The sequence below is a fragment of the Bombina bombina genome, chromosome 1, assembly GCF_027579735.1.
Source record: "Bombina bombina isolate aBomBom1 chromosome 1, aBomBom1.pri, whole genome shotgun sequence".
Lineage (NCBI taxonomy): Eukaryota > Metazoa > Chordata > Amphibia > Anura > Bombinatoridae > Bombina > Bombina bombina.
This window is the reverse complement of record NC_069499.1, coordinates 1,177,493,722-1,177,508,231: the sequence shown is the minus strand read 5'-3', so window position 1 is coordinate 1,177,508,231 and position 14,510 is coordinate 1,177,493,722. Positions and strand designations below refer to the sequence as shown.

Genomic DNA, 14,510 nt, shown 5'->3' with positions numbered 1-14,510 from the left:
CTGCACCTTAGATGTTGAAGGAACTGCAACAGGCAATGGTACTTTACTAAAGGAAATATCTGCTTTAACAAGTTTGTCATGACAATCAATACAAACAACAGCTGGAGGAATAGCTACCAAAAGTTTACAGCAGATACACTTAGCTTTGGTAGATCCAGCACTAGACAGCGATTTTCCTGTAGTATCTTCTGACTCAGATGCAACGTGAGACATCTTGCAATATGTAAGAGAAAAAACAACAACATATAAAGCAAAATTGATCAAATTCCTTAAATGACAGTTTCAGGAATGGGAAAAAATGCCAAAAAAACAAGCTTCTAGCAACCAGAAGCAATGAAAAATGAGACTTAAATAATGTGGAGACAAAAGCGACGCCCATAATTTTTAGCGCCAATAAGACGCCCACATTATTTGGCGCCTAAATGCTTTTTGGCGCCAAAATGACGCCACATCCGGAACGCCGACATTTTTGGCGCAAAATAACGTCAAAAAAATGACGCAACTTCCGGCGACACGTATGACGCCGGAAACGGAAAAGAATTTTTGCGCCAAAAAAGTCCGCGCCAAGAATGACGCAATAAAATGAAGCATTTTCAGCCCCCGCGGGCCTAACAGCCCACAGGGAAAAAAAGTCAAATTTTTGAAGGTAAGAAAAAATGATTAAATCAAATGCATTATCCCAAATATGAAACTGACTGTCTGAAAATAAGGAAAGTTGAACATTCTGAGTCAAGGCAAATAAATGTTTGAATACATATATTTAGAACTTTATAAACAAAGTGCCCAACCATAGCTTAGAGTGTCACAGAAAATAAGATTTACTTACCCCAGGACACTCATCTACATGTTTGTAGAAAGCCAAACCAGTACTGAAACGAGAATCAGCAGAGGTAATGGTATATATAAGAGTATATCGTCGATCTGAAAAGGGAGGTAAGAGATGAATCTCTACGACCGATAACAGAGAACCTATGAAATAGACCCCGTAGAAGGAGATCACTGCATTCAAATAGGCAATACTCTCCTCACATCCCTCTGACATTCACTGCACGCTGAGAGGAAAACCGGGCTCCAACTTGCTGCGGAGCGCATATCAACGTAGAATCTAGCACAAACTTACTTCACCACCTCCATCGGAGGCAAAGTTTGTAAAACTGAATTGTGGGTGTGGTGAGGGGTGTATTTATAGGCATTCTGAGGTTTGGGAAACTTTGCCCCTCCTGGTAGGAATGTATATCCCATACGTCACTAGCTCATGGACTCTTGCTAATTACATGAAAGAAATGACCCTCTAGAATCAAAGGAAGAATGGAACTAGAGTTAACAACCTACAGGACGGTACCCTGAGAAATGTGCTTAGACTCTTGAGGTCTAAAATTGGTCTGAACGATCCCTCCTTTTTAGGAACCACAAACAGACTGGAATAACATCCCAGACCTTGTTCCTGTAGCGGAACAGGAACAATCACTCCCAGGTTGGAAAGGTCTCGTACGCAGTGTAAGAACGCCTCTCTATTCGTCTGATTTAAAGTAATATTTCACACATATATTGTATGTATTGGGTACTTTTAAAGCGCGGCTAATCACCCGTAAGGGTCTCAAGGCGCTGCTCATTTTATTGACCTTGGAAGGATGAAAGGCTGAGTGGACCTCGCCGGGGATCGAACCTGCAACCCTTGGGTTGCTACAGAGATCAGCCACAGTGTCTTCGTATGCTGAGCTATCTGTCCAGCTCTTCTGCAAAAAATTCTTGAAAGCAGAAACCTGCCTCTGAAAGGAAAACTTTCCCTGGGAAACATTTTCTATTGCCCAGGTATCCAGAACATGTCGAGCCCAAGTGAAAAAAGGAAAGTCTGCCCCCTACGAGATCCAGTCCCGGATCGGGGGAAGGCCTGTCATGCTGTCTTAATTCAACAGCAAGCTACTTGGGCTATTTTCCCCTATCTTAAACCAGATAGGGACTCCAAAAGGTTTAAACTGCTTATACCTGGGGAAAGGAGTGGAAGAATTTTCCATGCAATCTTGAAAGGAACGAAATTCTCATTCTTCCTTTACGTTATTTACTCACTTAAAAACCCTTCTCTTATTCTTGGGAGAGGGGTGTCTGTCCAAAATAAACAGAAAACGAATGACACAAGTACGCCGCCGTACTGGAAGTAGTAGCTATATCCAGCTTTTAACCATAGGGTCACTCCATGCGAATAGTATCTCCCTCTAAGTTATAGAGAAACATGGGTACCCTATAGCCCTATCTGGTACAGAAATATACTTGCACCAAGAAGGGCACATACCAATAATAGTATAACCTACCGGTGATGAGGTCACCCAGTGTAGCTAAAATCTCCACTAAGTAGTAAATGAAGGGATTTAAGCTAAAATATGAGAAAACGAAACTCGTGATCAGATAAAGGAATAACCTCATCAGAGACTGAGAAATCCTTATTCGATACTCCCGAAATAACTTCAGATAAAAGGAGTAACCCAGAGAGAGACTGAAATTTTCCCCCATATGCTACCAAAGTATCTTCCGCATCCAGGCTTTAGGGAAGAAACATTTGTAATTAAATACACTACATCCAGCAGATTCCCTGCTTAGCACGGGAAAAGCATACAATGTAACAGATATCACCATGAACTAATATGAGTGAAGTTTAGCAAAACAACTCCAGATGGAGATTGCAAGGACGCGCAGGGCACTGCATGTGGGCTACAGAAATTTTTGGACACTTGAGGGAAAAAATTCTCTATCCCCTTAGAAAGTTCTCATTACAACATAATGAAATATTATAACAAACATAGCAAGAAAGTAGATACCCCAAAATAAGGGGTTTCCAAAAGTCTAGGCTAAACTAGCACAACTGTAGATAATAAAAACTCGAGACATAAGTGTCAAAAGTTAAAACATCCTTTAATAAATCACACATGTCACAAACATACCACATTCATACATGGGATCCCAGATAAATAAAAGTCAATGGGCTGAGAGAGAACTTCTGGTGCTCCAGGGCGAGCTGTGTAGATATATATAAGCCAAAGTTGTTAAATATTTGTAATCCACAAAAGTAATGGTTCTTAGAAAGTCCACAAAGTGCCGCTCAGCCGGACCAAAACCCCCGACCCAAGAACGTGATCAAATCACTTGTGAAGCATACCTTAGAAGCCGTGCGAGTATAAGATATTCACAGGTGCAGGAACCGTCATGTCCTTGTTTGCAAAGAATAGTAAGTAATACTACCTGTGTCCGTGACACCAACGGCAAAATCTTCAATGCTTAAGTGAGACGTGGTCTTCCAGGGCAGGTCAGGGCTAGCCGGGATCCAATGATGCGGTGAACTGAAAAGCTGCAAAGCACCGACGAGTCTGAACGCTCGTTTCACTCCACACAATGCAGCGTGGAGCTTCTTCCGGGTGCTGACGTCACCTAAGTTAGAGTATCCTTTTATTGGTACACACTGTTTGCCGGTCATTTCTTGATTCGTTGACGAACTTGTCAATCATGCTTTGGCCGTTTACAATGTAACAAGTCTGGACTTTTGCCCAATCATACAATCGTAACATTTCAAAGCTGGTATAACGTTTATTACAATGTTTAAAATACTTGATAATGTATCCAACTTAGAAATAAATTTGTTACGTTAAAGAAGCCTAAATTGGTACCATAAAAGATTCAAAACATTCAAACACACATTCACAATATAAACAAAGATCCATAATTAAAATTCAAAATTAATCTTTATTTTCATTCATGAATATTTTAAATTCAAAAGCTTTAATTTATTGTAATATTTTTATAATATAAATTAGTGCATAAATGTGTGCAATTTTAACAGACCACAAAGGGAGAAAAGTTCTCCATTTGTATTAATACTTGCAGTAAGATTTACAAAAAGGAAGAATTTGTAAAACAATTATTTACAGAAGAAGATTCCAAAATACTTTACTGGTCAATGTACAGCTAGAGGGATTCCTAACCCAAAAAGAGGCAAATTCCAGCTTCTCATTGAGACCATTTGGTGATAGTGTATTCAATCTATGCATCCATCTTGTCTCTTTTTGTAATAAAATCGTATCGATGTCACCTCCACGTGCACTTAACAGACTCTATTCCAATAAATTGAAGATCATCAGTTTTAGATCTATGAGACTGAGCAAAATGTCTTGCTACTGGACTGTCTACATCACAATATTTAATGTCATCTCTATGTTCAGTAATACGAGATCGTAGTTCTCTAAAATCTTTTCCTACATAACTTTTTACATGAACAAGAAAGGAGATATATTACTCCTTTAGTGGAGCAATTAATAAAAGAGTTGATTTTAAATGTAACCCCTGTATTAGTACTAAATGTTTTGGTTTTACACATGAATTGGCAGCATACACAGTGGCTGCAAGGTGAACTTCCAACCATTTTCCGGGCAGCATGATCTAGCCAGTTGCCTGTAGGGACTTACTTAAGATAGATCTTACCTTGCCCCAATGTGAGTTATATTTGGTAATAAATCTAATCTTAGTATCGTCCTTTTTTGTTTGTTTATTTTGGTAAAGAAGATCCTTTCAATCCTGCTGAGATGCCCTAAATAACGCTCTTTTTACACATTTCTGAGTAACCTCTTTCAAGGAAACGAGTAATTTCTTTTGCCTCTTTTTTGAAGATGTGATCTTCAGAGCAAATTTGGCGCAGGCGCAGAAATTGCCCATAATGCCTGGCTTCAAATTTTCAAGATGATGGCTTGATCCTAAGAGTAAGTTGTTGGTTGCTGTTGGTTTACGAAAAACTTCAGTTACTATTTTCCCTTCCTTTTTACTTATTTTTAAGTTCAGAAAGTCAATTGAATTGTAATCGTAATTGCATGTAAGAAAAATATTTTTATCATTTGAATTTAATAAAGTAACAAACTGGACATCCACATACCTTGTCCACAGGGCTACATGTGCGCCAACCGTCTCAGCATGTTCACCAAAGACAATCTGATCTTCCCATCCACCAAGATGTAAGCATGCATAGGTTGGCACACATGTAGCCCCCATGGCTGTTCCTCGTTTCTGTCTATAACAATTTCCATCAAACATGAATCTGTTGTTCTCCAGAACAAATTTCAATAATTGAATCACAAAATCAGTATGTTTTTTATACCCTATTCCTCTTGTAGTAAGAAAATGTTCACGTCTCAAGCCCAATAGAACGTTGGTTTCCCTGGACGTTGCGTCCCTTTATTCTTCTATCCCATATTCTATTGGGCTTGAGACATGTGAACATTTTCTTAATACAAGAGGAATAGGGTATAAAAAACATGCTGATTTTGTGATTCAATTATTGAAATTTGTTCTGGAGAACAACAGATTCATGTTTGATGGAAATTGTTATAGACAGAAACGAGGAACAGCCATGGGGGCTACATGTGTGCCAACCTATGCATGCTTACATCTTGGTGGATGGGAAGATCAGATTGTCTTTGGTGAACATGCTGAGACGGTTGGCGCATATGTAGCCCTGTGGACAAGGTATGTGGATGATATCCTCATACTGTGGGATGGCAGTGAGGCTGACTTGCTCCAGTTTGTTACTTTATTAAATTCAAATGATAAAAATATTTTTCTTACATGCAATTACGATTACAATTCAATTGACTTTCTGGACTTAAAAATAAGTAAAAAGGAAGGGAAAATAGTAACTGTAGTTTTTCGTAAACCAACAACTTACTCTTAGGATCAAGCCATCATCCTGAAAATTTGAAGCGAGGCATACCTTATTGGCAATTTCTGCGCCTGCGCCGAATTTGCTCTGAAGATCACATCTTCAAAAAACAGGCAAAAGAACTGATAACTCATTTCCTTGAAAGAGGTTACTCAAAGAGATGTGTAAAAAGAGTGTTATTTAGGGCATCTCAGCAGGATAGAAAGGATCTTCTTTACCAAAACAAAAACAAAAAAAGTCCACGGGTTCATCCATTACTTGTGGTTTATTCTCCTTCCCAACAGGAAGTTGCAAGAGGACACCCACAGCAGAGCTGTCTATATAGCTCCTCCCCTAACTGCCACCCCCAGTCATTCGACTGAAGACAAGCAAGAAAAAAGGAGAAACTATAGGGTGCAGTGGTGACTGTAGTTTAAAAATAAAAAACACCTGCCTTAAAATGACAGGGCGGGCCGTGGACTGGATACACCACAAGAGAAATAAATTTATCAGGTAAGCATAAATTATGTTTTCTCTTGTAAAGGTGTATCCAGTCCACGGGTTCATCCATTACTTGTGGGATACCAATACCAAAGCTTTAGGACACGGATGAAGGGAGGGACAAGGCAGGAACTTAAACGGAAGGCACCACTGCCTGTAAGACCTTTCTCCCAAAAATAGCCTCAGAAGAAGCAAAAGTATCGAATTTGTAGAATTTAGAAAAAGTGTGAAGCGAAGACCAAGTCGCCGCCTTACAAATCTGTTCAACAGAGGCCTCATTTTTAAAAGCCCATGTGGAAGCCACCGCTCTAGTGGAATGAGCTGCAATTCTTTCAGGAGGCTGCTGGCCAGCAGTCTCATAAGATAAGCGGATTATGCTTCTCAGCCAAAAAGAAAGAGAAGTTGCCGAAGCCTTTTGGCCTCTCCTCTGTCCAGAGTAGACAACAAACAAAGCAGATGTTTGACGAAAATCCATCGTAGCTTGTAAATAAAACTTTAAAGCACGAACCACATCAAGATTGTGTAAAAGACTTTCCTTCTTTGAGGAAGGATTAGGACATAATGAAGGAACAACAATCTCCTGATTGATGTTCTTATTAGATACTACCTTAAGAAGAAACCCAGGTTTGGTACGCAAAACTACCTTATCTGCATGGAAAATCAGATAAGGGGAATCGCACTGTAAAGCAGATAACTCTGAAACACTTCGAGCTGAGGAGATAGCTACTAGAAACAGAACTTTCTAAGATAAAAGTTTAATATCTATGGAAAGCAAAGGTTCAAACGGAACCCCTTAAAGAACTTTAAGAACTAAATTTAAACTCCATGGCGGAGCAACAGGTTTAAACACAGGCTTAATTCTAACTAAAGCCTGACAAAACGCCTGAACGTCTGGAACCTCAGCCAGACGTTTGTGCAAAAGGACAGAGCAGAAATCTGTCCCTTTAAGGAACTAGCAGACAATCCTTTCTCCAATCCCTCTTGGAGAAAGGATAAGATTCTAGGAATCCTGACTTTACTCCATGAGTAACCCTTGGATTCACACCAATGAAGATATTTACACCATATCTTATGATAGATTTTCCTGGTGACAGGCTTTCGAGCCGGAAATTAAGGTATCAATGACCGACTCGGAAAAACCACGCTTTGATAGAATCAAGCGTTCAATCTCCAAGTAGTCAGACACAGAGAAATTAGATTTGGATGTTTGAAAGGACCTTGAAGTAGAAGGTCCTGCCTCAGCGGCAGAGTCCATGGTGGAAAGGATGACATGTCCACCAGATCTGCATACCAAGTCCTGCGTGGCCACACAGGAGCTATCAAAATCACCGAAGCTCTCTCCTGCTTGATCTTGGCAATCAGCCGAGGGAGCAGAGGAAACGGTGTAAACACATAAGCCAGGCTGAAGGACCAGGGCGCTGCTAGAGCATCTATCAGCGCTGCCTTGGGATCCATGGACCTGGACCCGTAACGAGGAAGCTTGGCGTTCTGACGAGACGCCATGAGATCCAGTTCTGGTTTGCCCCATAGTTGAATCAACTGGGCAAATACCTCCGGATGGAGCTCCCACTCCCCGGATGAAAAGTCTGCCGACTTAGGAAATCCGCCTCCCAGCTCTCTACTCCTGGGATATGGATAGCCGAGAGATGGCAAGAGTAAACCTCTGCCCATAGAATTATCTTTGAAACCACCAACATCGCCAGGGGGCTCCTTGTACCCCCCTGATGGTTGATATAGGCTACAGTCGTTATGTTGTCCGACTGAAATCTGATGAACCTGACCGCAGCTAGCTGAGGCCAAGCCTGAAGAGCATTGAAAAACGCTCTTAGTTCCGGAATGTTTATCGGAAGGAGGGCTTCATCCTGAGTCAACGAACCCTGATTCTTCAGGGAGTTCCAGACTGCGCCCCAGCCCAGAAGGCTGGCATCTGTCGTCACTATAGTCCATTCTGGCCTGCGGAAGCTCATTCCCCTGGACAGATGGACACGAGATAGCCACCAGAGAAGAGAATCCCTGGTCTCTTGATCCAGATTTAGCAAAGGGGACAAATCTGTGTAATCCCCATTCCACTGATTAAGCATGCAAAGTTGCAGTGGTCTGAGATGTAGGCGGGCAAACGGAACTATGTCCATTGCCGCTACCATTAAGCTGATTACTTCCATACACTGAGCCACTGACGGCTGAGAAGTGGAATAAAGAGCACAGCAGGAAGTTAGAAGCTTTGACAACCTGACCTCTGTCAGAAAAATCTTCATTTCTACTGAATCTATCAGAGTTCCTAGGAAGGAAACTCTTGTGAGAGGGGAGAGGGAACTCTTTTCTTCGTTCACCTTCCACCCATGAGACCTCAGGAATGCCAGAACAATGTCCGTATGGGACTTGGCGATTTGAAAATTTGACGCCTGTATCAGAATGTCGTCTAGGTAAGGAGCCACCGCTATGCCTCGTGGCCTTAGAACCACCAGTAGGGACCCTAGAACCTTTGTAAAGATTCTTGGTGCCGTGGCTAACCCGAAGGGAAGAGCCACAAACTGGTAATGCCTGTCTAGGAAGGCAAACCTGAGAAACGGATGATGATGATCTCTGTGTATCGGAATGTGGAGATAAGCATCCTTTAAGTCCACGGTAGTCATATAGTGACCCACCTGGATCATAGGTAGGATGGTTAGAATAGTCTCCATCTTGAAGGATGGGACCCTGAGAAATTTATTTAGGATCTTGAGATCCAAGATTGGTCTGAAAGTTCCCTCTTTTTTTGGGAACTATAAACATATTTGAATAGAATCCTTGCCCCTGTTCCTCCCTTGGAACTGGGTGGATCACTCCCATAACCAGAAGGTCTTGAACGCAATATAAGAATGCCTCTCTCTTTATCTGGTTTGCAGATAATTGTGAGAGATGAAATCTCCCCTTTGGAGATGAGGCTTTGAAATCCAGAAGATATCCCTGGGAAACGATCTCCAGAGCCCAGGGATCCTGGACGTCTCTTGCCCAAGCCTGGGCGAAGAGAGAAAGTCTGCCCCCAACTAGATCCGGTCCCGGATCGGGGGCTACTCCTTCATGCTGTCTTAGAGGCAGCAGCAGGTTTTTTGGCCTGCTTTCCCTTGTTCCAAGCCTGGTTAGGTCTCCAGACTGGCTTGGACTGGGCAAAATTTCCTTCTTGTTTTTCAGTAGAGGAAGTTGAAGCTGCGCCACTCTTGAAGTTTCGAAAGGAACGAAAATTAGTCTGTTTGGTCCTTAATTTGTTGGACCTATCCTGGGGAAGGGCGTGGCCTTTTCCTCCAGTAATATCAGAAATGATCTCCTTCAGTCCAGGCCCGAATAAGGTCTGCCCTTTGAAGGGGATGTTGAGAAGCTTAGACTTTGAAGTAACGTTAGCTGACCAGCATTTAAGCCATAGCGCCCTACGTGCCTGAATGGCAAAACCTGAATTCTTAGCCGTTAGCTTTGTTAAATGAAAAACGGCGTCAGAAATAAATGAATTGGCTAACTTAAGAGCTTTAAGCCTGTCTAGGATATCATCCAACGGGGTCTCCACCTGTAGAGCCTCTTCAAGAGACTCGAACCAGAAAGCCGCTGCAGCAGTGACTGAGGCAATGCATGCAAGAGGCTGGAGAATAAAAACCTTGTTGTATAAAGATTTTCTTAAGGAAACCCTCTAATTTTTTATCCATTGGATCTAGGAAAGCACAACTGTCCTCGACGGGGATAGTTGTACGCTTAGCTAGGGTAGAGACTGCTCCCTCCACCTTAGGGACCGTCTGCCACGAGTCCCGTGTAGCGGCATCTATGGGAAACATCTTTTTAAAAGCAGGAGAGAACGGTACACCTGGTCTATCCCATTCCTTCGTAATAATTTCTGAAAACCTCTTAGTGATTGGAAAAACATCAGTGTAAACAGGCACTGCAAAGTATTTGTCCATTTTACACAATTTCTCTGGGACTACAATGGTGTCACAGTCATCCAGAGTTGATAAAACCTCCCTGAGCAACAAGTGGAGGTGTTCAAGCTTAAATTTAAATGCTGTCATTTCAGAGTCAGACTGAAGTAACGCCTTCCCTGAATCAGAAATGTCACCCACAGATAGAAGCTCTCCTGCTTCGGCTTCTGTACATTGTGAGGGTATATCAGACATAGCTACTAAAGCGTCAGAAAGCTCTGTATTTGTTCTAGCCCCAGAGCTGTCTCGCTTTCCTTGTAACCCTGGCAGTTTGGACAATACCTCTGTGAGGGTATAATTCATAACTGCCGCCATGTCTTGTAAGGTAAACGCATTGGACGCGCCAGATGTACTTGGCGTCACTTGCGCGGGAGATATAGGTTCTGACACATTGGGAGAGCTAGGTGGTTTAACCTCCCTTTTGTCAGTCTGAGAAACCTCTGGTGATAAATCTTTAAAACCCATAATATGGTCTTTATAACTTATAGAAAGGTCAGTGCATTTGGTACACATTCTAAGAGGGGGTTCCACAATGGCTTCTAAACATAATGAACAAGGAGTTTCCTCTATGTCAGACATGTTTAACAGACTAGTAATGAGACCAGCAAGCTTGGAAAACACTTTAATAAATGTGAAAAAGCAATTAAACAAAAACGGTACTGTGCCTTTAAGAGAAAAAAACTACCACATAAACTGGAAAACAGTGTTAAAAAGTAGTAAACTCTACGAAATTTTTACAGTGTGTATAAGAGACTAAAGCAGCATTGCACCCACTTGCAAATGGATGATTGACCCCTTAGGCCCCAAACCGGATTAGAAAAATGGTAAAACCGTTAAAAAACAGCCAAACACACTGCCACAGCTCTGCTGTGGCTCCTACCTGCCATTAAACATGATTTTTGCAGGAAAAAAAACCCCTCTAGAGAGGTCCTAGATGCCAGGACTCCTTTAGGGAAGCTGGATGTCTCAGTCTGAATATCAACTGTGCATAAAGTGCGTGAAAATAGGCCCCTCCCATCATGCACTTAATGTCAGAGGGCCTTAAAAAAGTACTCCTAGGAATAATCTAACAAGCCATGTGAAAAACTAGGCCCCAAATAAAGATTTATCACCCTCAGAGAAAAAACGTTTTTTCTGTAAGTTATGCAAACGTTTTTACAGTAATATGAGAGTTAACATTAATATTACCCTTATCTTGTAAGCATGATCCCAGTCGTTGTTAAATCACTGTATCAGGCTTACCTCAAATATACCAAGCACTGTCAGCATTTTCTAGACCTTATCTGTTATGACTGCTTTTATAATTCAATAAAATATTGAATTTGTAGCTGCTCCTTTACTTCAACTCACAATGTTTTTCTTTATGAGTGAAGACAATGTTAGAACAGCACTTTTATTTGTAGCAGTGAAATGTCAGCAAGACACACTTAATTAATTTCAGTGAAGTTATTTGTAGCAATAAGCCTTTTTTCAGTGTTTGCTTAAGATAGCTTGTTAAAGATATGCAGCAGACATGAATTACAGAAAATAACTAAAAAACATTGTTATTAGCAACTGATGCAAGTAAGAGTAAAGGTTGCCTTTTAACACAGAAAAAAACATAATTTATGCTTACCTGATAAATTCCTTTCTTCTGTTGTGTGATCAGTCCACGGGTCATCATTACTTCTGGGATATAACTCCTCCCCAACAGGAAATGCAAGAGGATTCACCCAGCAGAGCTGCATATAGCTCCTCCCCTCTACGTCAGTCCCAGTCATTCGACCAAGAATCAACGAGAAAGGAGTAACCAAGGGTGAAGTGGTGACTGGAGTATAATTTAAAAAATATTTACCTGCCTTAAAACAGGGCGGGCCGTGGACTGATCACACAACAGAAGAAAGGAATTTATCAGGTAAGCATAAATTATGTTTTCTTCTGTTATGTGTGATCAGTCCACGGGTCATCATTACTTCTGGGATACCAATACCAAAGCAAAAGTACACGGATGACGGGAGGGATAGGCAGGCTCATTATACAGAAGGAACCACTGCCTGAAGAACCTTTCTCCCAAAAATAGCCTCCGAAGAAGCAAAAGTGTCAAATTTGTAAAATTTGGAAAAAGTATGAAGCGAAGACCAAGTTGCAGCCTTGCAAATCTGTTCAACAGAGGCCTCATTCTTAAAGGCCCAAGTGGAAGCCACAGCTCTAGTGGAGTGGGCTGTAATTCTTTCAGGAGGCTGCTGTCCAGCAGTCTCATAGGCTAAACGTATTATGCTACGAAGCCAAAAAGAGAGAGAGGTAGCAGAAGCTTTTTGACCTCTCCTCTGTCCAGAATAAACGACAAACAGGGAAGAAGTTTGGCGAAAATCTTTAGTTGCCTGCAAGTAGAACTTGAGGGCACGAACTACATCCAGATTGTGTAGAAGACGTTCCTTCTTTGAAGAAGGATTTGGACACAAGGATGGAACAACAATCTCTTGATTGATATTCCTGTTAGTGACTACCTTAGGTAAGAACCCAGGTTTAGTACGCAGAACCACCTTGTCTGAGTGAAAAATCAGATAAGGAGAATCACAATGTAAGGCTGATAACTCAGAGACTCTTCGAGCCGAGGAAATAGCCATTAAAAACAGAACTTTCCAAGATAACAATTTTATATCAATGGAATGAAGGGGTTCAAACGGAACACCTTGTAAAACGTTAAGAACTAAGTTTAAACTCCATGGCGGAGCAACAGCTTTAAACACAGGCTTGATCCTAGCTAAAGCCTGACAAAAAGCCTGGACGTCTGGATTTTCTGACAGACGCCTGTGTAGCAAGATGGACAGAGCTGAAATCTGTCCCTTTAATGAACTAGCTGATAAACCCTTTTCTAAACCTTCTTGTAGAAAAGACAATATCCTAGCGATCCTAACCTTACTCCAGGAGTAACCTTTGGATTCGCACCAGTATAGGTATTTACGCCATATTTTATGGTAAATCCTTCTGGTAACAGGCTTCCTAGCCTGTATCAGGGTATCAATAACCGACTCAGAAAAACCACGTTTTGATAAAATCAAGCGTTCAATTTCCAAGCAGTCAGCTTCAGAGAATTTAGATTTTGATGTTTGAATGGACCCTGTATCAGAAGGTCCTGTCTTAGAGGTAGAGACCAAGGCGGACAGGATGACATGTCCACTAGATCTGCATACCAAGTCCTGCGTGGCCATGCAGGCGCTATTAGAATCACTGATGCTCTCTCCTGTTTGATTTTGGCAATCAATCGAGGAAGCAGCGGGAAGGGTGGAAACACATAAGCCATCCCGAAGTTCCAAGGTGCTGTCAAAGCATCTATCAGAACCGCTCCCGGATCCCTGGATCTGGACCCGTAGTGAGGAAGTTTGGCGTTCTGGCGAGACGCCATGAGATCTATCTCTGGTTTGCCCCAACGTCGAAGTATTTGGGCAAAGACCTCCGGATGAAGTTCCCACTCCCCCGGATGAAAAGTCTGGCGACTCAAGAAATCCGCCTCCCAGTTCTCCACTCCCGGGATGTGGATTGCTGACAGGTGGCAAGAGTGAGACTCTGCCCAGCGAATTATCTTTGATACTTCCATCATTGCTAGGGAGCTTCTTGTCCCTCCCTGATGGTTGATGTAAGCTACAGTCGTGATGTTGTCCGACTGAAACCTGATGAACCCCCGAGTTGTTAATTGGGGCCAAGCCAGAAGGGCATTGAGAACTGCTCTCAATTCCAGAATGTTTATTGGAAGGAGACTCTCCTCCTGATTCCATAGTCCCTGAGCCTTCAGAGAATTCCAGACAGCGCCCCAACCTAGTAGGCTGGCGTCTGTTGTTACAATTGTCCAGTCTGGCCTGCTGAATGGCATCCCCCTGGACAGGTGTGGCCGATAAAGCCACCATAGAAGAGAATTTCTGGTCTCTTGATTCAGATTCAGAGTAGGGGACAAATCTGAGTAATCCCCATTCCACTGACTTAGCATGCACAATTGCAGCGGTCTGAGGTGTAGGCGTGCAAAAGGTACTATGTCCATTGCCGCTACCATTAAGCCGATCACCTCCATGCATTGAGCTACTGACGGGTGTTGAATGGAATGAAGGACACGGCATGCATTTTGAAGCTTTGTTAACCTGTCTTCTGTCAGGTAAATCTTCATTTCTACAGAATCTATAAGAGTCCCCAAGAATGGAACTCTTGTGAGAGGAAAAAGAGAACTCTTCTTTTCGTTCACTTTCCATCCATGCGACCTTAGAAATGCCAGAACTAACTCTGTATGAGACTTGGCAGTCTGAAAGCTTGAAGCTTGTATTAGAATGTCGTCTAGGTACGGAGCTACCGAAATCCCTCGCGGTCTTAGTACCGCCAGAAGGGCACCCAGAACCTTTGTGAAGATTCTTGGAGCCGTAGCCAAT

The 14,510-nt window shown here is 42.2% G+C and overlaps 1 protein-coding gene across 1 annotated transcript in view; it reads right to left on the bottom strand.

The window, feature by feature from the left end:
* Nucleotides 1–14,510, bottom strand: part of LOC128663856 (serine/threonine-protein kinase tousled-like 2) — an 894,029-nt gene that overhangs the window by 744,485 nt on the left and 135,034 nt on the right. Inside the window, exon 6 of the mRNA XM_053718402.1 lies at nucleotides 11,457–11,461. Coding sequence (XP_053574377.1) covers nucleotides 11,457–11,461 — 5 coding nt within the window. The remainder of the gene's footprint in view (nucleotides 1–11,456; nucleotides 11,462–14,510) is intronic.